This window comes from Littorina saxatilis, linkage group LG16 (assembly GCF_037325665.1).
Source record: "Littorina saxatilis isolate snail1 linkage group LG16, US_GU_Lsax_2.0, whole genome shotgun sequence".
Lineage (NCBI taxonomy): Eukaryota > Metazoa > Mollusca > Gastropoda > Littorinimorpha > Littorinidae > Littorina > Littorina saxatilis.
The window spans coordinates 41,583,043-41,607,188 of record NC_090260.1 but is presented as its reverse complement, the minus strand read 5'-3'; the positions used below and the strand labels follow the sequence as shown (position 1 = coordinate 41,607,188).

General features: G+C 46.9%; 2 protein-coding genes across 3 annotated transcripts in view; one reads left to right on the top strand and one right to left on the bottom strand.

Annotated features, from left to right (window-relative positions):
• The first annotated feature begins 246 nt into the window (after positions 1 to 246).
• LOC138951080 (hornerin-like) lies at positions 247 to 11,447 on the top strand. The gene is made up of 5 exons (XM_070322744.1): positions 247 to 2,665; positions 3,867 to 4,346; positions 7,689 to 7,923; positions 8,830 to 10,627; positions 11,088 to 11,447. The coding sequence occupies exons 1-5, from the start codon at positions 265 to 267 to the stop codon at positions 11,298 to 11,300; spliced, it is 5,127 nt and encodes a 1,708-aa protein (XP_070178845.1). The 5' UTR covers positions 247 to 264; the 3' UTR covers positions 11,301 to 11,447.
• Positions 11,448 to 14,236: 2,789 nt separating this feature from the next.
• Positions 14,237 to 24,146, bottom strand: part of LOC138951079 (uncharacterized) — an 18,253-nt gene continuing 8,343 nt past the window's right edge. The window contains exons 1-3 of one of the 2 annotated variants that reach the window (XM_070322743.1): positions 22,867 to 23,074; positions 19,892 to 20,410; positions 14,237 to 17,562 (exon numbers count right to left, since the gene is read on the bottom strand). In XM_070322743.1, coding sequence (XP_070178844.1) covers positions 16,708 to 17,562; positions 19,892 to 20,173 — 1,137 coding nt within the window. In that variant the 5' untranslated portion in view covers positions 20,174 to 20,410; positions 22,867 to 23,074 and the 3' untranslated portion in view covers positions 14,237 to 16,707. Of the gene's footprint in view, positions 17,563 to 19,891; positions 20,411 to 22,866; positions 23,075 to 24,146 lie in introns of those variants that run through there. The other variant, XM_070322742.1, reaches the window with a different exon arrangement.

Genomic DNA, 24,146 nt, shown 5'->3' with positions numbered 1-24,146 from the left:
AGACGGATGATTGACAGCGGCAGTGGAGAGGAAAGAGACGGAGCTTGGAGAGAAGACAAGCAGGAGAAGGAGGGGGAGGGGCAAGCAGAAATTTTTGAGGAGGAGAGGAGAGGAAACGAAAGCGAGATCACAGAGCAAGAGGAGTGGAGGAACTGGAGGAACTTGATCATGTCGGGGGAGGGGGGAGGGGCGAGAGGGGAAGGAGCAACAGGGGGAGGTAGAGAAGTGGGGGGAGGGACAGGAGACCACAGAAGAAGCCGGAGGATGCTGGGAAACACAGGGCGGAAGTGGAAGACGTTTGACGGAGGCTCGACAGTGGAACACGAAGGGGAGGGGGGCGCTACAAGATGGCGACTCTCCTTACACGGCAGGCGAAGTAACTCCTTCACAGCACTCCTCCCACCCCTAGACACCGCTGGCGGCTATTCCACCCAGCCCTGCCCGCCTTATTCCCACACTGACAGTCTGCAGCAGGAGAACTCGTCCATTATGGACAAACTGAATGACGATGACGAGATTCTTGAGGTCGTCATAGAGTCTCAAGCTCGCCACGACTCCCCACCTGATAGCCCTGGATACCTGCCCAACGACTCTCCACCGGATAACCCTGGATACCGGCTCAACGACTCCCCACCTGATAGCCCTGGATACCTGCCCAACGACTCCCCGCCTGACAGCCCTGAATACCTGCACAACGACTCCCCACCTGACAGCCATGGATACCTGCACAACGAGGATGAGGTGTTGGGTGAAACACACCGAGATGATAGCTGGGGAAGTGAGCCAGAAACATCAACAGGAGGGGAGAAAGGGCAGCGGGGAGGAAGAGAAAGAGAGGCCTGTGACGGAGAGAAAAGAGAGGCCTGTGACGGAGAGACAAGACGGAGTGAAGGTCAGACCAGTGACTGTGTGAGAGAAAGAGAGGCCTGTGACGGAGAGACAAGACGGATGAGTGAAGGTCAGACCAGTGACTGTGTGAGTGACGACTACACAGCGTCGTCAACGATGAAGAGTAAGTTCCGAGGCAACCTCTCCCGCCAACACCGTGTGGGCAACACCGCCAAACCCACCACCTACACTATCACCACCACCTCCACTGCTGGTACCAACACAACCACAGCCACCTCCCGCCACACCAACACTAACAACAAGCCATTCATAAACACCACAGCAGAGACAACTGCGACAACTTCTCACCCAGCAACAACATCAGCAACCACCATCGCTACCTTTACCAGCAGGGACAGCGCAACAGGTGGCACAGAAAGCCATCGCTTCAGGACCATCCACAAACAGAAACCGAAGTCTAGGAGTTCCTCAGCCTCTGCCAACCCACCCGTGGCCATCGTCACGCCAAAGGCCAAGACCAACAAGGGCACACAGGTGAATTATCCACAGATCAAAGAAGAAACGGGCTGGAAGCCGCCAGGTGTGAGACTGCACAGGAGGAAGAAGTACGTGAAGGTGATTGGCTCTTACAGCACGTCCCCCGTCACCCTCAAACCATATCAGTCTGACCGCAAAACGCACCCCGATCATGGCTCCAACTACACAGCCGTCGACCAAGCCTCCAAAGAAAATCGCGCAGCTTACAACTCGAAAGCCTTCAAAGGTTGTTTGCCTGTCAACGCAACCCTCAACAGATCTCCAGGGAACAGTTCTGTATCAAACAACACGCGTCTCCTGCACGAGTCGCGACAATACGGCGCATCAAACAATGCCACGCAGAGTGTTTGGCATTCCCAAAGAGAGGGCAACGCTGTGTCGCAATCAAAACAGCACAGTGTCTATGACGATGCGACAGCTAGTCGTGTTAGCAACAGGATAGTCGAAGGAGTCGCAAGCAACGGTGAACCATACAATACCGATGTAAGCCCTGAAAGCTGTCGAAACAGAAAGCTAAGACTTGCATCAACAGAAGAGAGCGGAGACAATGAACAGAAGAAGCAGCACAACCACAGCACAGCACTATCGGACCAACAGAAGAAAACAGACTGCACTTTGAAAAGTGACGCCAACAAAAGTGCCCGATTCTGCAGGCAGAGCAGCATCAGCCAGGCACAAGGCCACGACACACAGGGAATGCAGGGCACCAGAACAGTATCCACGGCCCCTGACAGTGAAGCAACAGCGCACGTGAGACACCACACCACTGCCGCCAAGACCGACACAGACCCTGCACTGTCCACTCCTTCCAACCCTTCCTCAGACTACAGTGGCTGCGAGTCCACAGACAGCAGCGCGCGCGGCGATCAGCTCAACCGCAGTTCGGGCAACCGCAGCCATCACCAGAGAGCCAACGCTCGGCTCCACCCCTACGCTCGAGCAAGATCCGACCCTCAGTTCTCGCGCAACCCCGACCTCCCCTGTGACGCCGTGGGTAGAGTCCCCCTCGCTGCCGCCAGGGGGAGCCCCTTGGGCCGTCCCCCGCGCCCACATGCCGACCACGTGCTGGCTTGGGTGGAGAGGTCAGCGCTGGGTCACGATGACCTGCACGAGCAGCCCGAGAGACAGTCGACAGTGGACACGCTGGACAGTGGCATAGAGAACGAGTCGCCCATCTACGGCAGTTACTTTGTCAGCGGTCATCGTCGTCTGCATCGTCAGCCCTATCCCTGGTCCATCGACTTGGACCCAAGTCTCATCAGAGCCAGTGGTGCTGCTGGTGAGTTGAGCTGCGTGGTCTGTGTCCGTGAGAGCGAGGGGGGTGGGAGGAGAGAGAGTGAGAGAAAGAGAGAGAGAGATCAAGAGAGATCCAGAGAGAGAGAGAGAGAGAGAGAGAGAGAGAGAGAGAGAGAGAGAGAGAGGGGGGGTGTTAGTTATACACTTTAACTTTATCTTTATTCAAACCAATTGAAAGACAACGACATAGACACAACCAAGAAACAAACAAACATGCAAACAAACGAAACTAACAAACGACACTGACACAAACAAGAAACAAGTCGCGTAAGGCGAAAATACAATATTTAGTCAAGTAGCTGTCGAACTCACAGAATGAAACTGAACGCAATGCCATTTTTCAGCAAGACCGTATACTCGTAGCATCGTCAGTCCACCGCTCATGGCAAAGGCAGTGAAATTGACAAGAAGAGCGGGGTAGTAGTTGCGCTAAGAAGGATAGCACGCTTTTCTGTACCTCTCTTTGTTTTAACTTTCTGAGCGTGTTTTTAATCCAAACATATCATATCTATATGTTTTTGGAATCAGGAACCGACAAGGAATAAGATGAAAGTGTTTTTAAATTGATTTCGACAATTTAATTTTGATAATAATTTTTATATATTTAATTTTCAGAGCTTGTTTTTAATCCGAATATAACATATTTATATGTTTTTGGTATCAGCAAATGATGGAGAATAAGATAAACGTAAATTTGGATCGTTTTATAAATTTTTATTTTTTTTTTACAATTTTCAGATTTTTAATGACCAAAGTCATTAATTAATTTTTAAGCCACCAAGCTGAAATGCAATACCGAAGTCCGGGCTTTGTCGAAGATTACTTGACCAAAATTTCAATTAATTTGGTTGAAAAATGAGGGCGTGACAGTGCCGCCTCAACTTTCACGAAAAGCCGGATATGACGTCATCAAAGACATTTGATCAAAAAAATGAAAAAAACGCTCGGGGATTTCATACCCAGGAACTCTCATGTCAAATTTCATAAAGATCGGTCCAGTAGTTTAGTCTGAATCGCTCTACACACACACACACACACACACAGACACACACACACACACGCACATACACCACGACCCTCGTTTCGATTCCCCCTCGATGTTAAAATATTTAGTCAAAACTTGACTAAATTTAAAAACAAACTGGCTGAATATCAAGCACCAGGCTTTCTCCTCACCCCTCAAGATGACCTTTTCTCGGGTCATCGGCGACTGTCTCGTCGATCCTACCCGTGGGAGATGGCCGTTGACCACCCGGTGACCGTGACACCCGGATCGCCTGGCTCCGGATCTACAACGGACGGGGGTCACGATGAAGATGACCTTCACCTGACCTTGGGCAACGTCATCGAGGCGGCTGTCCACCGAAGCGTGTGCAAGATTCTGTCCGGGAGCAGTTCTCCCGGCTCCCACAGTAGCCTCCCCTCCTTCGCTCTCCAGCCCGGAGATAGGAAAAGGAAGAAGGGAGAGGGAGGCAACTCTGATTCCTACCGCAGCAGCGAGCCTTCTCTCCCATATCACCTCAAAGGGAGAGAAAGCAGAGGAAGGAGTGATTCTAAGCACAGTGACGTCCCCTCGTTGTCTTGGCGAGGAGAGGCTGCAGGACAGTCTGCGTTCTCTCGGCGTCGGTCTCTGCTCTCTGACCAGGCGGGCAGTGACGACACAGGTTGGTTTCATCCACTATAGTCAATACACACATTTCTGTCTCTCCTCTTTCACCAGACGGGCAGTGACGACACAGGTTGGTTTCATCCACTATAGTCAATACACACATTTCTGTCTCTCCTCTCTTCCACCAGACGGGCAGTGACGACACAGGTTGGTTTCATCCACTATAGTCAATACACACATTTCTGTCTCTCCTCTCTTTCACCAGACGGGCAGTGACGACACAGGTTGGTTTCATCCACTATAGTCAATACACACATTTCTGTCTCTCCTCTTTCACCAGACGGGCAGTGACGACACAGGTTGGTTTCAGCCCCTATAGTCAATACACACATTTCTGTCTCTCCTCTCTTTCACCAGACGGGCAGTGACGACACAGGTTGGTTTCAACCACTATAGTCAATACACGCATTTCTGTCTCTCCTCTCTTCCACCAGACGGGCAGTGACGACACAGGTTGGTTTCAACCACTATAGTCAATACACACATTTCTGTCTCTCCTCTCTTCCACCAGACGGGCAGTGACGACACAGGTTGGTTTCAACCACTATAGTCAATACACACATTTCTGTCTCTCCTCTCTTCCACCAGACGGGCAGTGACGACACAGGTTGGTTTCAACCACTATAGTCAATACACACATTTCTGTCTCTCCTCTCTTCCACCAGACGGGCAGTGACGACACACGTTGGTTTCATCCACTATAGTCAATACACACATTTCTGTCTCTCCTCTTTCACCATAGGGCAGTGACGACACAGGTTGGTTTCAACCCCTATAGTCAATACATACATTTCTGTCTCTCCTCTTTCACCAGACGGGCAGTGACGACACAGGTTGGTTTCAGCCCCTATAGTCAATACACACATTTCTGTCTCTCCTCTCTTTCACCAGACGGGCAGTGACGACACAGGTTGGTTTCAACCACTATAGTCAATACACGCATTTCTGTCTCTCCTCTCTTCCACCAGACGGGCAGTGACGACACAGGTTGGTTTCAACCACTATAGTCAATACACACATTTCTGTCTCTCCTCTCTTCCACCAGACGGGCAGTGACGACACAGGTTGGTTTCAACCACTATAGTCAATACACACATTTCTGTCTCTCCTCTCTTCCACCAGACGGGCAGTGACGACACAGGTTGGTTTCAACCACTATAGTCAATACACACATTTCTGTCTCTCCTCTCTTCCACCAGACGGGCAGTGACGACACACGTTGGTTTCATCCACTATAGTCAATACACGCATTTCTGTCTCTCCTCTTTCACCTGACGGGCAGTGACGACACAGGTTGGTTTCAACCCCTATAGTCAATACACACATTTCTGTCTCTCCTCTTCCACCAGACGGGCAGTGACGACACAGGTTGGTTTCAACCCCTATAGTCAATGCACACATTTCTGTCTCTCCTCTTCCACCAGACGGGCAGTGACGACACAGGTTGGTTTCAACCACTATAGTCAATACACACATTTCTGTCTCTCCTCTTCCACCAGACGGGCAGTGACGACACAGGTTGGTTTCAACCACTATAGTCAATACACACATTTCTGTCTCTCCTCTTCCACCAGACGGGCAGTGACGACACAGGTTGGTTTCAACCACTATAGTCAATACACACATTTCTGTCTCTCCTCTTCCACCAGACGGGCAGTGACGACACAGGTTGGTTTCAACCCCTATAGTCAATGCACACATTTCTGTCTCTCCTCTTCCACCAGACGGGCAGTGACGACACAGGTTGGTTTCAACCACTATAGTCAATACACACATTTCTGTCTCTCCTCTTCCACCAGACGGGCAGTGACGACACAGGTTGGTTTCAACCCCTATAGTCAATGCACACATTTCTGTCTCTCCTCTTCCACCAGACGGGCAGTGACGACACAGGTTGGTTTCAACCACTATAGTCAATACACACATTTCTGTCTCTCCTCTTCCACCAGACGGGCAGTGACGACACAGGTTGGTTTCAACCACTATAGTCAATACACACATTTCTGTCTCTCCTCTTCCACCAGACGGGCAGTGACGACACAGGTTGGTTTCAGCCCCTATAGTCAATACACACATTTCTGTCTCTCCTCTTTCACCAGACGGGCAGTGACGACACAAGTTGGTTTCAACCACTATAGTTAATACACACATTTCGGAAATAACTCTGTCGGTTGTTTAGAGTTTTAAACAGATTTACAGTTAAGTACATTTACAGTAAATAGTTTACATGTTCTTCTTATGACAGAGATAGAGAGGGGGTGGGGGGGCGGGGGTGAGAGAGAGAGAGAGAGAGAGAGAGAGAGAGAGAGAGAGAGAGAGAGAGAGAGAGAGAGAGAGAGAAAGCAGCGTATCATCAATAGCAATCACTGTAGTTGTCGCATCGCCCAACTGTGATACAATGATACACTTTTATACGGAAGCATAATTATATTGTCGTATTTAAAAGAAAATATCAAATCAATAATTCCAAACGAAAGTGTACGACAATCAAGAACAGCAGGTGGTAAACTAAACTTGGAAAAAAGAATTTCGTGGGGGCAAAATTGTGTCCCTAAGTGTATTGAATGTAATGTGTGTGTGATGTTGGCACAACACAGTGTGGTGAATGTAATGTGTGTGTGATGTTGGCATGACACAGGGTGGTGAATGTTATGTGTGTGTGATGTTGGCACGACACAGGGTGGTGAATTTAATGTGTGTGTGATGTTGGCACGACACAGCCTGGTGATTGTTATGTGTGTGTGATGTTGGCACGACACAGGGTGGTGAATGTAATGTGTGTGTGATGTTGGCACGACACAGGGTGGTGAATGTAATGTGTGTGTGATGTTGGCACGACACAGGGTGGTGAATGTAATGTGTGTGTGATGTTGGCACGACACAGGGTGGTGAATGTAATGTGTGTGTGATGTTGGCACGACACAGGGTGGTGAATGTAATGTGTGTGTGATGTTGGCACGACACAGGGTGGTGAATGTAATGTGTGTGTGATGTTGGCATGACACAGGGTGGTGAATGTAATGTGTGTGTGATGTTGGCACGACACAGGCTGGTGAATGTAATGTGTGTGTGATGTTGGCACGACACAGGGTGGTGAATGTAATGTGTGTGTGATGTTGGCACGACACAGGGTGGTGAATGTAATGTGTGTGTGATGTTGGCATGACACAGGGTGGTGAATGTAATGTGTGTGTGATGTTGGCACGACACAGGGTGGTGAATGTAATGTGTGTGTGTGATGTTGGCACGACACAGGGTGGTGAATGTAATGTGTGTGTGATGTTGGCACGACACAGGCTGGTGAATGTAATGTGTGTGTGATGTTGGCACGACACAGGCTGGTGCTCGGACTCGGAGCTGTACGTGAAGCGTGACGACTTGCTGCTGCATCACGAGAAGCTCTTCAGTAGGAGACCAAAGGGAGGTCATACTGGCAGCACACTCAACAGAGCCTCTTCTGACGTGAAGGAAGATTTCTTCCGCTCCGTTGCCATACTGGCTGACAGCCAAGCGTCTGTCTGGTTGCAGCGACCAATCAGCCCGGACTTTGGGGAGAGCAAATCGGATGGCAGGTAGGCTTCACTCTCATGGGGTTAGCGTACCGATCACTTACAAGACTGAAGCGTACACAGATACAGGGTACTGTCTTGCTCAGCGTATGTGGCAGATCATACAACCACTCTCATGGGGTTAGCGTACCGATCACTTACAAGACTGAAGCGTACACAGAAACAGGATACTGTCTTGCCCAGCGTATGTTGCAGATCATACAACCACCCTCATTAAATCATAGTTACGCTTGAAAGGAAAGAGGCGAGATGACTGACGTATACGCTCAGCATGAACAGAGTCCTGCATGATGTATCAATCAATCAATCAATCAATATGAGGCTTATATCGCGCTTATTCCGTGGGTACAGTTCTAAGCGCAGGGATTTATGTTTATTTTTATTTTTTTATGCCATTTATATCGCGCACATATTCAAGGCGCAGGGATTTATGTATTTATTTATTTATTTATTTATTTATTTATTTATTTATTTATTTATTTATACAGAGTCCTGCATGAGTGCACGGACTGATTTAGCAAGATGAGAACAACACAAATTTGAATTGACAGCAAGACGCAGGGTTGATAGCACAAGACGTTGTATCCAGTGTACACGGACTTACCTTGACTCAGTTGCACGGACTGGGCTCTCCCTCAAACAACACATGTCAGTCCATTGTGTAACCGCTTTGTAACCTGTCTCTTTCAGGTATTGAACATTCTGTTCAAAAGAACAATTCAATAGTATGTGTCTGAAGCTTTGAATTCATCTGCCATATTGAGACTAAAGATTAGTACTGCTCTACATCATCGGAAGATGTTAAAGACGCACTTCTCTTTTGTTATTGTTCTAAATGTTGTATTTATGTCAACGATAGTATCCAAGGAAAATCAATAAACTTGTTCAAACCAACAATTCCCGTTACAGATATTCCCCGTACAGCGTGACGGATATCCCGTGCTTCGAACTGCCCTCGGGGGCTACCAAGATCAGGCGGCACGGCAGCCGTTCCTCAAGCCACTTTCCTCACTTCCCCCATCAGCACCACCCCCCAGCCACTGCCCCCTCCTCCCACGCCCCTCCCTCTCAAAGCCGTGCTCATTTGACGAAGGACAAGCCGGGCTGTTCACAGCTACACTGTCTCCAGCCCCAAGGTCTGCCTCACACTAGACCTACCTCACATTCAGTCAGCAAGGTACAGGGGGTTCGTCAACCTGTCGTCAACCCACCGCCATCTTCTTCATCCTCGTTTTCATCGTCCTCGTCGAGTAAACCGTTAGTGCTAAGGCGGCAAACGGGGGTGGGGGGAAAGGGAGTAAGCTCACCAGACATGTTGTCCACGTCGTTCGCGATGGTAGAGCCAGAGCAGAGGCATAGACACAGAAGCGAGATGTTGTTGTCGTCGTCGTCGTCGTCGTCGTCTTCGGGGAAGCATGGGCAGTCAGAACCTGTGTCCACGGCTTGGGGGACGACGTCTGCTAAGAAAGTTAACGGGAAGAGTGATGATGGTGGAACCGTAGACACAAACAGACTGCCAGGCCATGCCACTTTGGCTACAGACACAAACATCCTTGACCCCAGCCTGTGGCTTGACCTTGAGGGTACGATGAAAGGTCAAACCGGGCATGAACTTTGGCTCGGCGCCGTGCCTTCCGAGGCAGCAACCTTTCTTAGCCACCGTTCCAACGTTGAAAGGTCCGCCAAACCTCGCATCATCATCCACCCCTCTGACGTCACCCCCCGACATTCTGAGCTAGCACAGACCTTGAGCACCAGCACTGAAGACAGCAGTAGCTACTGCGGGTTCGGGATTTCCCGCACGCAGCGCACGGACCTCCTGGACCACCTCCGACACTTTCGCGACCTGACAGACATGGGGCAGAAACGGGATTTCCCGGACGACGGCTCTGCAGGGCGGGGCTGCAGCATAAGCCCGAGTTCTATGGACGGGCTGTGTTTAACGGGAAGTCCCCTTGGCTGTCTGTCTCCCTCCAGCGATCCGTTCGACGAGACCTCTCCCCTATCGTCTGCTTCTCTTTTCGCCAACAACTCCTTCTTTCAGCAAGACGACCTGGGGACTTTCGACAGAACGGATGAAATTGGGGAGAGGTCTGCGTTGGGATCTGGACATTTGTCAGTAAGAGGAAGTTTGGCATCAACGGAAATAGGCAACTGGGATAGTGATAGTGCCTCGGGCAGAGAAACCAACCACGTTATTTGTAACAGTGGGGCCACACTAGGCAGTGACGACAGGCTTGGAAGCGATCTTTCTTCCTGTGGAACAGAAAGGCTGGACAGTGGAAGTGACAGGCTTGGAAGCGATCTTTCTTCCTGTGGAACAGAAAGGCTTGACAGAGGAAGAGACAGGCTTGGAAGCGATCTGTCTTCCTGTGGAAGAGAAAGGCTTGACAGTGGAAGAGACAGGCTTGGGAGCGATCTTTCTTCCTGTGGAACAGAAAGGCTTGACAGTGGAAGAGACAGGCTTGGAAGCGATCTGTCTTCCTGTGGAAGAGAAAGGCTGGACAGTGGAAGCAGTCTCGGCCAAGATTTGACCCTGAGTCCCATCCAACCTCGGGTAGCACACGCCAGTCTGAATGGGGTCCACTTCTCGGAGGCCTGTCCTTCCGCCGGAAATGACGTTATTGAGGCCCCGGATGTTGGGAGGTGCATGGCGTTCGGGGCGGGGCTGTCGTTCGGCCAATTGGGTGTGCAGAATAACTTTCAGGTAGGCGTTCTTGTGGGTTTTGGTCAGTGTGTGTGTGTGTGTGTTTGTAAGTGTGTGTGTGTCTGTGTGTGTGTGTGTGTGTGTCTCCCTCTCTATAACCCACTATCTCTCACACATACACACACACACACACACACACACACACACACACACACACACACACGTGCATACACACTGAGAAAGGCAGGCAGTCAAAGCGTATGTTTAAATGCGTAAGTGAGTGCGTGCGTGCGTGCTTGCATGCATTCTGCGTTCTTGCGAGCTCCAACATGTGTCTGTGTGTCTATGCGTGCGTGCGTGCGCGTACATGCGTGTGTGTATTGCTTATTGATTGGATCTAGGCGTTTGTGTGTTCAAATGTTCCTGTGCAATTTAGGTTTTCGTTTGCTTTGTACAATGTTTCAATTCGTTACTCGAGTTTGACCTTTTGAACCGCACTTCTCGAAACGTATGGTTGCAGGTATGGACAGAGAGGGAGGACAGTGGCTGCGTCACGGTGGCCGTCTTTGGTCATCGGTCACACTGCGTCACAGACACCAGTGTGACGTACATAGGGGACAATTTATATGACGTCACTTTTAGCGTGACGTCACCCGGTTACTACGTCATAGTGGTCAAGTGCGGAGAAGAGAGTTTACCAGACAGCCCGTATATTTGCACAGTGACGAACTGAGACCACGAACGACGATGACGATGATTGTGATGATGATGATGGTGATGATGATGATTTTGAGTGCGTGTGTTTTAATGAGAGCGCAAGAGTTCGTGCGTGCGTGCGTGTGTGTGTTTGTGTGTGTGTGTGTGTGTGTGTGTGTGTGTGTGTGTGTGTGTGTGTGTGTGTGTGTGTGTGTGTGTGCAAGCGAGAGAAAGAGAGAGAGAGAGAGAGGGAGAGAGAGCGAGAAAGAAAGAAAGAAAGACAGAGAGCAAGCGAGAGACAGACAGAGAGAGAGGGAGAGAGAGAGAGAGAGAGAGAGAGAGAGACAGAGACAGAGAAAGAAAGACAGAGAGAGAGAGAGAGAGAGAGAAAGAGAGAGAGAGAGAGAGAGAGAGAGAGAGAGAGAGAGAGAGAGAGAGAGAGAGAGAGAGAGAGAGACGCTTTGAAAGTTTAATGTCTTTCGCTAATGAAAGCCTTTTCGACAATGGGTAATGCACACATTTGTAAATGAACATATTTACATTAAGTATTGAAAATGAACGTATTTACATTAAGTATTGAAAATGAACGTATTTACACGAAATATTTACAGACTTTCTCTAGCATGGTATCCATGCCAGGTATGTATTACTGCACAGTTCCTTTCGAAGGCAATTCATTTATTCTTTTTGTCATTTTTTTTGTATAATGCATCTTTGATTTACCCGCTGCATATGTCTCGCAGAGTTAGCCCATGTAGATAGTTAATGCTTTGGTGAAAGTCAACAGTGACACCCGTGCATCCTCGATTTCTTCGTAATAATTTGCACAGGTCGCCTGGTGTGAATGTTCCTGATAAGTCTTTTCCTTATCCAGCTGGTACCTCTCATCCTGCTTGAAAAACCAGTGAATGATGGCAGGATTCCCAAGGTCTTTCCCTTCTAGTGCACGGTCCAAAATGAAAACAATGTCGTCAGACTCAAGGAGGAGATGCTTCTTGCCATGTCGCGAGTCTAATACTACTTTACGGAAAGAATTGTTTCTGTCGGAGTCCTTCAGCCTACGTTGTAGTGACCTGTCTGTGACGCTGGCTACAGTTTCTTTAATGTTGCTCAGAATGTTCAGCCAAGGAAATAAACTTTTCGTCTTCACTTTCCTCACTCTGCTCCGAACGCACCGTGTCACACTCAATGCTGTGGGCTGTTTCACCGGTGTCAGTGTATTCAGGCTCAGGAATGTTGGTGTCCTTGCTCCCATTGTCGCGCTCGCGCTTTTCCCGTGCTTTTAGAGACGAGTGTCCAGTGTGTCGCTCTGCGGTGTTATACTTTCTAGTTCGTGTAGGCCTACTTGTACTTGATCAGCTGATTCTAATACATTCTGTTTCAATGATGGTGGCGAAACAAAAAGTTCTGGCGAAAATGCACTTGCCTCTTTCTCCTCAAATTGGTGCGGTTCGCGTCTCTGCTGGGCTCGTTTTCGGTCCCGTCGAAGCTGGCTTGGTGGTTTTCGTCTGTACGAGTTTACTGTATGTTGTTGTTGTTCTTGGTCGCCATTTTGGACTTGGCTGGTTGAAGACAGTCGGATAACGATGGTCGTGTTTTCACTTTCAGCAATGCATTTCGACGACGTCAGTCGGTTTTCTGCCAGTAGGACACCAACAAGGTTTTTCAAAGCTGTTGGGAATCCAACAACTGGAGACATGGTGGAGTTAGAGCTGAATAACTGTCACAAATGCGAGAGCTTTCCAAATACTTCCTGTCAGCAGCAAGTCTCGCGATCGAGCACCGAGAGAGAAAGAGAGAGAGAGAGAGAGAGAGAGAGAGAGAGAGAGAGAGAGAGAGAGAGAGAGAGAGAGAGAGAGAGAGAGAGAGAGATGCAACAGGAACAATAACATTATTGACTTTTCTACCCATACATGCAAATGTATTTTGAAAAGTTGCTTCAGTTTTGATGTTTTTGCTTGACATTTTCTTTGATGATATTAATGCTTTCTAAGTGTGATTCTATTTTGGTACAAGCTCACAATGACGGTTGTCTTTTGTGACGTCTGCGACTCTTCTTGGAAGAAAGAATAAAACAGACTACATTTGAAACGATGAGTCAGATAAACGAGTTTTTATTCCAGACACAGACATGATACAACATCATTGTAGTTAATCTTCATCATTGTAGTTAATCTTGTTAATCTTCATCATTGTAGTTAATCTTCATCATTGTAGTTAATCTTCATCATTGTAGTTAATCTTCATCATTGTAGTTAATCTTCATCATTGTAGTTTATCTTCCTTTATTGCAAAATGGCACGGTTCAAGATAATCATGACTCGAATACTCACATAGCAAGTCTCACACAAAAATAAAGAGAACAGAGAGCTCGAGGAAAATGAGAAGAAACAAAAAATGGAAAAAAAGTAGAAAGAAGAGAAGAAAGCAAAGAACAAAGTAAGAGAAAACAAGAAATTCCTACGAGGTAGGAAAAACACCCCCGTCAAAGGGAAATAACCTTCTCAGTTGGTGGCAGTGACTGAGTGAGAATGGTTATTTCCCTTTGACCATTAAGATGTCCCTGTATAAGTCGTTGTATAATTTTAATCCACCAATAACTCCCTAACCGTGTGTTTGACTCAGGTCCCAATTTTTGTAAGGACCGTCTCAGGAATGTATAGAACCTGTTCACCAAGTTTGGTGACGATCGGTCCGTTCATTCTTGAGATCTATATGCGAACACAAACACAGAAACACATCAAGCGAATCCTATACACACCCCTATACCGGGGGTGTAAAGAGAGAGAGAAAAAAAAAGTTGAAAGCGAAGAACAAAGAGAAAAGAGAGAGAGAGAGAGAGAGAGAGAGAGAGAGAGAGAGAGAGAGAGAGAGAGAGAGAGAGAGAGAGAGACAGAGAGAGAGAAAAAAAAGTAGAACGATGAGAAAGAGGGGAAAAAAAAGAAGCATAAAAAACAAAAATAAAAAAAATAAAAATTCTTTTTTTAAAGCAAATCTCACGCATGCACAAGTTGTCATACATATTAGTACAGATGAAAACATAATTATTTGACAATCAAAAGTCTTATCTAGCCGTACTTAATCCGTGCGTGTTAGATATTGAGCTTGACGGTCGATTGGCCTTGGTGGGGTGGTGAACTTGGTGGTTGAGTGACCTTGGAGGTCGAGTGACCTTGACCATTGAGTGACCTTGGTTGACGAATGACCTTGGTGGGAGAGTGACATGGCTGTCGAGTGACCTTGGAGGTCGAGTGACATTGACCATTGATTGACCTTGGTGGGCGAATTACCTTGGTGGGCGAGTGACCTTGACCATCGAGTGACCTTGACCATCGAGGGACTTTGGCTGTGAGAGTAACATAGCTTTCCGGCATAACTTCAGACACGCACTTTAAAGAGCACGGACAGAGCTTTTAAGTCCTGAAAGCAAAGCACTTTTTACGAGTTTTAGTCACAATTACCAAGCTGTCAATTTTGTTTGAAAATAACAGTGCCGTTCCATAGGGTACGGGTTTAAGCACATAATACACACGCACACACTGGATTGGATGGATTGGATTGGATTGGATAAGATTTACAGTCCAGTGAGGTTACCCTCATGGAAATTCGGGCTGCTTTCTCCCCGGGGAAAGCGAGCTGCCATACATACGGCGCTACCCATTTTTTTTTTTTTTTTTCCTGCATGCGTGTATTCATGTTTCCTGAGACTTAATGCCGTGTGAGATGGAATTTTTTTTACTTTATTCCAAGTCCCACGGGTATTTGATGGACATTTTTATCTATGCCTATACAATTTTGCCAGGAAAGACCCTTTTGTCAATCGTGGGATCTTTAACGTGCACACCCCAATGTAGTGTACACGAAGGGACCTCGGTTTTTCGTCTCATCCGAAAGACTAGCACTTGAACCCACCACCTAGGTTAGGAAAGGGGGGAGAAAATTGCGGCCTGACCCAGGCCTGAACACGCAACCTCTCGCTTCCGAGCGCAAGTGCGTTACCACTCGGCCACCCAGCCCCATCCCACTCGCACACCAATGTACAAACATACGTGCAGTACAAAGCTTTCATTCTTTCTAAAAAAAATTAAAAAAAATGTTGTTTAAAAAACATCCACATAGCGCAATCTACCCCCGCCACATCCCTACTGCACTTGTCTACCCAAGGCACTTTGAATGTCAGCAGTCGTGAGTCCTGAAACACTCGTTGCATGGAGCCATAACTGCCGAGCACTTGTCAGCAGTTTTGAAAACACTCATTAGGCAGTGCCTGCAATGGCAAACGTAGGTCTGAATAAAACGCTCACATAAAGCAGAGCCTTCGAATGTCTTACCCTTGTCAGCAGTTTTGAAAACACTCATTAGGCAGTGCCTTAAATAGCATGCAGTTGTCAGTATTTGTGACACACACACACACACACACACACACACACACACACACACACACACACACACACACACACACACACACACACTAATACTAACACTAACACTGAAAAGGGGATGTTTTTAGCAAACAAAAAACAAGCCAACGGACAGGACTGGTGCTTAAACCTGAAGCATCTACAAACTCATACACATCACTTAGTCACTTAAAGAGACATAAACACACTTGAAAACAACACACCCAAGCAAACAACCAAATATGTCCGACAATAGCCCTGTCAATAGTCGTGTCCATAATCGTGTCAATAGTCGTGTCCATAATCGTGTCAATAGTCGTGTCCATAATCGTGTCAATAGTCGTGTCCATAATCGTCTCAATTGTCGTGTCCATAATCGTGTCAATAGTCGTGTCCATAATCGTGTCAATAGTCGTGTCCATAATCGTGTCAATAGTCGTGTCCATAATCGTGTCAATAGTCGTGTCCATAATCGTGTCAATAGTCGTGTCCATAATCGTGTCAATAGTCGTGTCCATAATCGTGTCAATAGCACTGAAGGGAGCACACAGTACTCGTGTCAATAGTCCTGTCAATAATCGTGTCTTACACTTGTCAGCAGTTTTGAAAACACTCATTAGGCAGACCTGCAAGTTTTTGTTTTTTTGTTTGTTTGCTTAACGCCCAGCCGACCACGAAGGGCCATATCAGGGCGGTGCTGCTTTGACATATAACGTGCGCCACACACAAGACAGAAGTCGCAGCACAGGCTTCATGTCTCACCCAGTCACATTATTCTGACACCGGACCAACCAGTCCTAGCACTAACCCCATAATGCTAGATGCCAGGCGGAGCAGCCACTAGATTGCCAATTTTAAAGTCTTAGGTATGACCCGGCCGGGGTTCGAACCCACGACCTCCCGATCACGGGGCGGGCGCCTTACCACTAGGCCAACCGTGCCGGTTGACCTGCAAGTGAATGAACTTCCTTCGTGTGTACACACAAGCACAAGACCAAGTGCGCACGGAAAAGACCCTGTAATCCTGCGTCAGTAATCGTGCCACTAATCCTTGAAGCAGACAGACGGCGTGGCCCGGACCGTGACGTTAGCCAGCACCCGGCCCCCCACCGTCTTGCTCTCCACCACGTACCCGGCAGGTCCCGGATGGCGGAAGACGAAGGGCAGGTAGTTGTGCAGGCGGGAGCATGCCACCTTGCCCGTCTGGAAGCCGTAGCGTCTCTCGTTGGTCTTATGGACGTACTGAGGCGTCATGCACATGGCCACCCCGTAGTTGTGTTCCGCCATGCGCTCCACACAGGCGGGGGCGGGGAGGCGGGGGAACATCTCCCACGGGACGGTGGTGAGGGGAAAGAGATGCTTGGTGTGCAGCATCAGGTGGTTCTTCATGCCCCACGTCAGCCCCCACACGTAGGGCCCGTGCTGTCTGAAGAAGAAGAGGTCCAGGTAGGGGAACTTGAAGGGCTTGTCCTGGAAGGCAGGCAGATCCGACATGTAGAACTTCCACTGGGCGTCGGGCGGAGCGAAGAGGGTGAAGCCGGGGATGGAACCCAGCACCTGCCGCACCCGCCGCCATTCGGACCCGTTGAGAGCGATGTCCACGTCGTCGTCCCAGGGAACCAGGCCCTGGTGGCGGTACGAGCCCAGCAGAGTCCCCTCTAAGACAAAAAACAGCAGCCCGTGCTGCTGACACGCGCGCATAAAGACGTCCAGGGTGAACATGAGCTGAGCCCTCTCCCTGAGCGACATGACTGGCTGGAACGTCTCCATCATGGCTAACTCCTCTGCGGCGTCCTCGTCCCCAGCTTTGGCCTTGACACTGAGGGCGTCCCTCTGCCGGTAGAACTCCTGGAAGGGGTCCTCCTTGTACATGAAGCGTTCCAGCTCCGACATGTTCACCTGGTGGAAACGAAACTTCGTTTAATATTGATATTGTGACACATATATATATATACATACAATATCTAACATGGAGGATCCGTACTCGGGCACAATGCTTATATTAGCGAATCCAAGGTGAAACATAACAGAAGTAAACACGATAGCAGACTATATCAACATACTCATTTAGGAATACTAATACGAACAGTGAAGCACAATGAAATAAAAGAGCGGGGGGGGGGGGGGGGGGGGGGGGGGGGGAAGTTGGTAGTCCAAAAAGTGGCAAAAGGGAGGGAAACAAAAAAAACATGAAAAGTAAAGTTTAGTGCACCTTGTGATGAGAGGAAATCGTCAATGAATTTCACACACAAATTGAGGCATGGTACATGACCGAGTGAAAGCGAACACAAATTATGTGGGAGGAGTCAGACAGCATAGTATGACGTCACATGACAGTGTCCAGGAAATATCTATAATTAGCACTTACCATAAGTTTTAAACTTGTTGTGCTCCTTTTTGGCTCACGAAGTGTAGCCTATGCGATGGTAAACTTTGTCTGTCCGTGCGTGCGTGCGTATGTATGTATGTATGTATGTATGTATGTATGTCTGTGGTAGAAACTTTAACATTTTTGGCTAAACACCGAAATACTCATTTCACGTGGTTAATTTTCAAGCACCATCTTCAAATTATTGAAGCAATGATCAACATTGTGTCGGCATGTGTGTAGTTAAAGCGTGTATCCAAAGAAAACGGGTGGTGGTGGGTTTTGAAGGGGTACAAGCAGTTGACTGGTTTGTGTCGTGTTTGGCATGCAGACGGCAGGTCAGGTGTCAAGATCAGGTCAGGGGTCGCGCGAAGGATTGTGGTCCAGTTCTCACCTCGCCGATTCGCCGGGGAAGACGATTTCATGTTGTTCGGTTTCTAAGCTCCAGAAAAGTCAATAAAGAAGATACCAAAGGGAGATTTCCTACAATTTGATCTGCACAGCGTGTTTCCAATGTCCACGCGAGGAAGAGCTGTCGAAAGCGCGGCAGTCAGTGTCGATCTTGCAGCCGTATCCCGGTAAGTTCAGAGACAGATCTAGTGTCTCCCACTCTGATAACGTGTCACCTACTGTTAATCCGTTTTGTTTTAATTTCTTTTTATTTCAGCAGACACGGATGTCAAACACAGTGCTAGGCAGTCACCTCTAGTGAAATGAGTTGATCTAAAGTGCCTGTAATGTTTGGATGTCTTTGCTCGTGGTTCGATTTATGTGAATTTCAAGACTTGCAGTAGAGTCTCAAGTTAAGTTTACTCTGCCCGAAAAAAACTGTCCACCATTTACTTGAACATGCAGATATAAGGAAACGGAATGAATCTGTTTTCAAAGTCAAAATGATCACGATTTTTTCCTCAGATTCAAAACATGCACTGTCATGGTTTTGTCTGTACAATTTAGTAAGTCTTAAGTACCTTGCAACAACTTCCTTGAACGTGAAAGACAGTTTTTGAATGCTAGATCTGTATCGCGTTTCATTCCAGACTCGATCCTCTCTTTGATTGTAGATCTACTGTTTGCTGTTTACGCACTATCATATGATTCGCTATGTAACGTTTGGTAAGCTTACCTTGCAACAGCTTTCTTGTCTTTGTTGGCATTTCTGGCTGTGTTGACCGTCAGAATTATTTTAAGAACCAGGCTGCTGCAGTCGACATGTTTCGCATATTGTAGGGTTACCATGCTGCATAGGTAAAGTGGCTTGTATAACCTGACTATTCTGTTTCAAAACACTGTTTATATTTGTGTAGGTTGTAGTCATCATAACTAATCGCATTTTGCCATTTGTTTCAGAAAGGAGGTTAACCTACAACAAGATCGACGCTATGTCAGATATATGCCTCAGCCACATGAAGACTTCCGAATTTAGATCTACTCGGCATGGTGACAAGTCTTGATGAAAAGTATAGGACTGAGGACAGCAGTGGAAAAAATGCCCACATGGCAGGTACCTAACCTATTACCCTAGTCATTTTATCTGTTTGCCTTCTATTGAAAATTATACATGGAGTTGATATGATGCGTTAGTTTTAACTGTGTGTGTGTGTGCGTGTGTGTGTGTGTGTGTGTGTGTGTGTGTGTGTGTGTGTGTGTTTGTGTGTGTGTGTGTTTGTGTGTGTGTGTGTGTTACGGAGTGAGTGAGTTTGTGTTATGTTACTGTTTGTTGATTTCTTACGGGAGCCTTGAAGGCTTCGCCTCTTGTTAATGATGTTGTTATATTATCATGTGTCTGCTTATGAATAAAATACTGTTTAAACCAATATCTATAATAACAAATGACATGTAGAAACTCATTTTCCCCACCTCTAAAGACGGCGAAGCAACGGCAGAGGCTGAAGAGTCGGACACGACCACCAGAGGGGGGTGGGCGAAAGGGTCTGTGATGGCAAAATGTTGATTGTCCATCAGCATGAGCGCCAGGCGGAAAGTGTTGTGTTCCAGCCACGCCCCCGGCATGAAGGGAGCCAGCACTGTGTTACGTAACGGGGAGATCAGCAGCACGCACAACGTCACCAGTGACGTCACTTTGACACAACACAGCGCGCGCTGCTTGGCCTTGCCCCGACAACGCGTCACGTTCATCATGGTGGCTGTTTCCGGTTAGGGGGAGAGAACTTTACTATTGCGGGTGTAAACTGAGACAACTATGAGTAATGTCCGGTGCTTTGCATCAAGAGGAAAATCACTAATGACAGTGAACATTGTCAGCCAAGACCGCAGACGCTGAGGGTTGCGTTCGTCGTGGTTGGACATTCCCACAGCAAGAGGGTCGGGGCTCCCAGCTTGGTTCCTGTCGGTATCATGTCCTGCATATCACTGCGTCTGCAAAGAGAGGACAGACAATGAGATTGGGATTGGAGTAGAGTGAAAAACGTGTAACATTGGTGTAATCAGATCCACACACAAAGGCACTCACTCCAACACGAATAGACACACTTATGCAGACAGGCACTGACAAGGACACACACACACACACACACACACACACACACACACACACGCACGCACACACACACGCACGCATACACACACACACACATACACACACACACACACACACACATAACTGCTTAGTTTTCATAATTCACATTCTTCTGTCTGTGCAGTTCCATAAATGGCTTTGAGAAGTTATGTTTTAATTTATTCATCACAATCAATTCTTACAACAATAATCCGTATTCTTTTCTATTTTGGAATTCCCTCTCTCAAAAGTACATAAAATTTCCAGAGGGGGTCCATACCCATTAATACCAACACAAAGTTTAACTATCATAATGAAATAATGTACATTTACGGTCTCCCATAAATTAATTTATGTTCCTCCCTGGTTTGTGTCATAAATTACTACATTTAAAGGTTTGTTCAGGAACTGCCTCCCCTGTCTACTCCACCAGGAATTAACCGCCTTCCACACTCATGCTATGAACAAACGCAAACACATTGGTGATGGTATTGTCGCTGAGTGATTTCAGCGACTGCATTATTGAAAGGCACCATCTTGATGTATATCATCAGTCAAATAATATACATTTAACACATCACATTTGTGATACATATTTCAACAAAGAAATTTTCATCATGTACCAAATTTAATGTAAGGGCATGGGCTGACTAGATAGATGGACACATGTACCCTGTTTTATCACAGCCGCCCTTACACACAAACAATGCCTGCCTTTCCACTTGCATATATACAATATAATATATATGCACTATTGGAAATGGCAAAAGTATTTACAACAATGCAAAAACCATGTAAAAGATGTCTCGCTATGCAGCGGTTGGCTAATTGTCAAACTTTCTTACAATATATTTACACCAATGCAACCAATGCAATAACAGGTCAAATTGTGTTTTAACCCCAAGGGCGGTAACAAGAAAGGTAGGTTGTTGGAACGTTTGTTATTGACAAAACAATACATTCACAGATATTTCGACCCAAACGGTCTTTTAAGTGAACAGACAAACAAATATTCACAAAACTTATCTTGATAGTTCTATCAGTTTACGTCCACTCATTCATTCATTCATTTATTCATTCGCTCGGCTTCCTGACGAGTGGACGTAAACTGATAGAACTATCAAGATAAGTTTTGTGTGAATATTTGTTTGTCTGTTCACCTAAAAGACCGTTGGGTCGAAATATCTGTGAATGTATTGTTTTGTCAATAACAAACGTTCCAACAACCTACCTTTCTTGTTTTTTGATTATATATATTTTTTTTTAAATCCTTGACAATAATGTTAATACTCATTATATTTACTATACACTTTATCTTCAACTCGTTTCCCAATGGACAAAATGATATATCTCTTTCTCTGCTGCTCTCTCTCTCTCTCTCTCTCTCTCTCTCTCTCTCTCTCTCTCTCTCTCTCTCTCTCTCTCTCTCTCTCTCTCTCTCCCTCCCTCCCTCCCTCCCTCCCTCCCTCCCTCCCTCCCTCCCTCCCTCTCTCTCTCTCTCTCTCTCTCTCTCTCTCTCTCTCTCTCTCTCTCTCTCTCTCTCTCTCTCTCTCTCTCTCTCTCTCTCTCTCTCTCTCTCTCTCTCTCTCTCTCAGCGCCATAGACTCAGTCACTGATTTATGTTAAAACTCGGCGTGCTCAACGAACACTTTACACAACGGCTGAATGCAAACAAACCTCACGCTCGCTATGCAAACGGCGTCCTCTCCCCTCGCTATCAAAGCCCATTTCCGTTACGTTATGAATACTGTGGTATGAATAAAGTGCCCCCTCCCTCCCCCCTCCACTGGATGTAACACTTCTACCTTTAAAACCTTGTGATCTCAGTATATGCTCTCCAAATCCCTGTGATCTCAGTATATGCTCTCCAAAAGTTTGTGATCCAAAAGTTTGTGATCTCAGTATTATTATGCTCTCCAAAACCCTGTGATCTCAGTTATATTTGGTCTCCAAAACCTTGTGATCTCAGTTAGTATGCTCTTCAAAACCTTGTGATCTCAGTATATGCTCTCCAAAACCCTGTGATCTCAGTATATTTGGTCTCCAAAACCTTGTGATCTCAGTATATATGCTCGCCAAATCCTTGTGATCTCAGTATATACTCTCCCATTTGACTCCCCCACACATATTTTCTGTTCATAACCTCTGTAATTGTACCCCCTCCCCCTCCCCCTCTGACTCTCACTCTTCTGTGTGTAGACTATGTTAATTTACCCCCCCCCCCCTTTCCCGCCCCCTTCTGATTCTTCGGTTCATAGTCTAGATCTCATACGTTACACAATTTGTTTCTACCCTGGAATATGGCGAACCTACTCACCCTCAGCGAAAAACGTCTCGGTCACGTAGGTAAAGTGTGCGTAGTCATTGTACCGTGACAGACCAAGCGTGTCATGGATACCGTCACTCGGGGCCCAGCTTGACACACATGCATGACTGCGCCTTTAACATACCTTCTAACGCAAGATGCTTTCCGCCGTGCCAGTTGCCATGAACTGAAAACAAACACCGGTTCTCCCGTTCCTCACCACCCGAACCGAGGGACAGACCGCGTTTTACAAAGCTTCTCTTATCAGTACGTTCACCCGGACGTTTCCCTGCCTAATGGGGCTGTCACACTATCACGTATAGCTGCAACTTATGCCGACTTATGAGAATGTTCATCGAAACGCTGGAGTACGTTTGACATAAGTTAGGGGTTGGTTTGGTATAAGTAGCATACGTTAAAAGCACGCTTGGTATAAAGCTGGCATAAGCTGGCATACGTTGTTGTACGCTGAGACCGATATTTTGTTTGAACATGTTCAAAATTTGTGGACGTATGCCGACGTACTCTTCAGACGTTAGGCATACGCTAGACATATGCTACGCATATATGTTAAATACGTTACAGGTAGTTTACTCATACGTCGAGATACGTTGAGATACGTCGAGATACGCTAGCAGGAAGGTGTACCACACAGCTAACTTTGTCAGTAACTTACTTGTAACGCCGAGCCCGCTGCGCATAGGTTTCTCATAAGTTACTCATACGTTGGGCATAAGTTAGGCGAGGCCGCTAGACATACGCTGGTCATACGCTATGATACGCTATCATAAGTTGTATATAAGTTAGTGATGTGTTTCTAATAAGTTAGACGTACGCTATGAATACGTTATGCATAAGTCCAATTTAGAATGTTGAAGCTTTTTTTGGACGTATGCCAATGTGACATTATTTTTTGACTTTTCATACGCTAGACATAAGTTTTCTAAAACGTTAGAGTGTGACAGCCCCATTAGTAAAGATATCGTATCTTTGCCGTGTACAAACCCAGAATACTACACGGCTAGCTTGCTGTGTGATAACAGACTCGAACGAAATGTTTTTTCTAATGTTGAAATTGCTGGCGAAAGCGAGGTTTTCAATATTTGAAGAAACACCACACACACACGCGCACACGCGCACACACACACACACACACACACACACACACACACACACACAGAGACACACACTGACCCCCCCCCCCCCACACACACACACACACACACACACACACAACTGTAAATCTGGTATCACGCAGCAAGCTATGTAGTATTATGTGTATCCAACATTCC

What these genes read in the sequence shown, in the direction of transcription:
- LOC138951080 (XM_070322744.1), top strand. Translation starts at nt 265, where the DNA reads ATGCTGGGAAACACAGGGCGGAAGTGGAAGACGTTTGACGGAGGCTCG. An exon ending in GGCGGGCAGTGACGACACAG is followed by an intron (nt 4,347 to 7,688) that starts GTTGGTTTCATC and finishes GGCACGACACAG; the next exon opens with GCTGGTGCTCGGACTCGGAG. An exon ending in GAGAGCAAATCGGATGGCAG is followed by an intron (nt 7,924 to 8,829) that starts GTAGGCTTCACT and finishes TTCCCGTTACAG; the next exon opens with ATATTCCCCGTACAGCGTGA.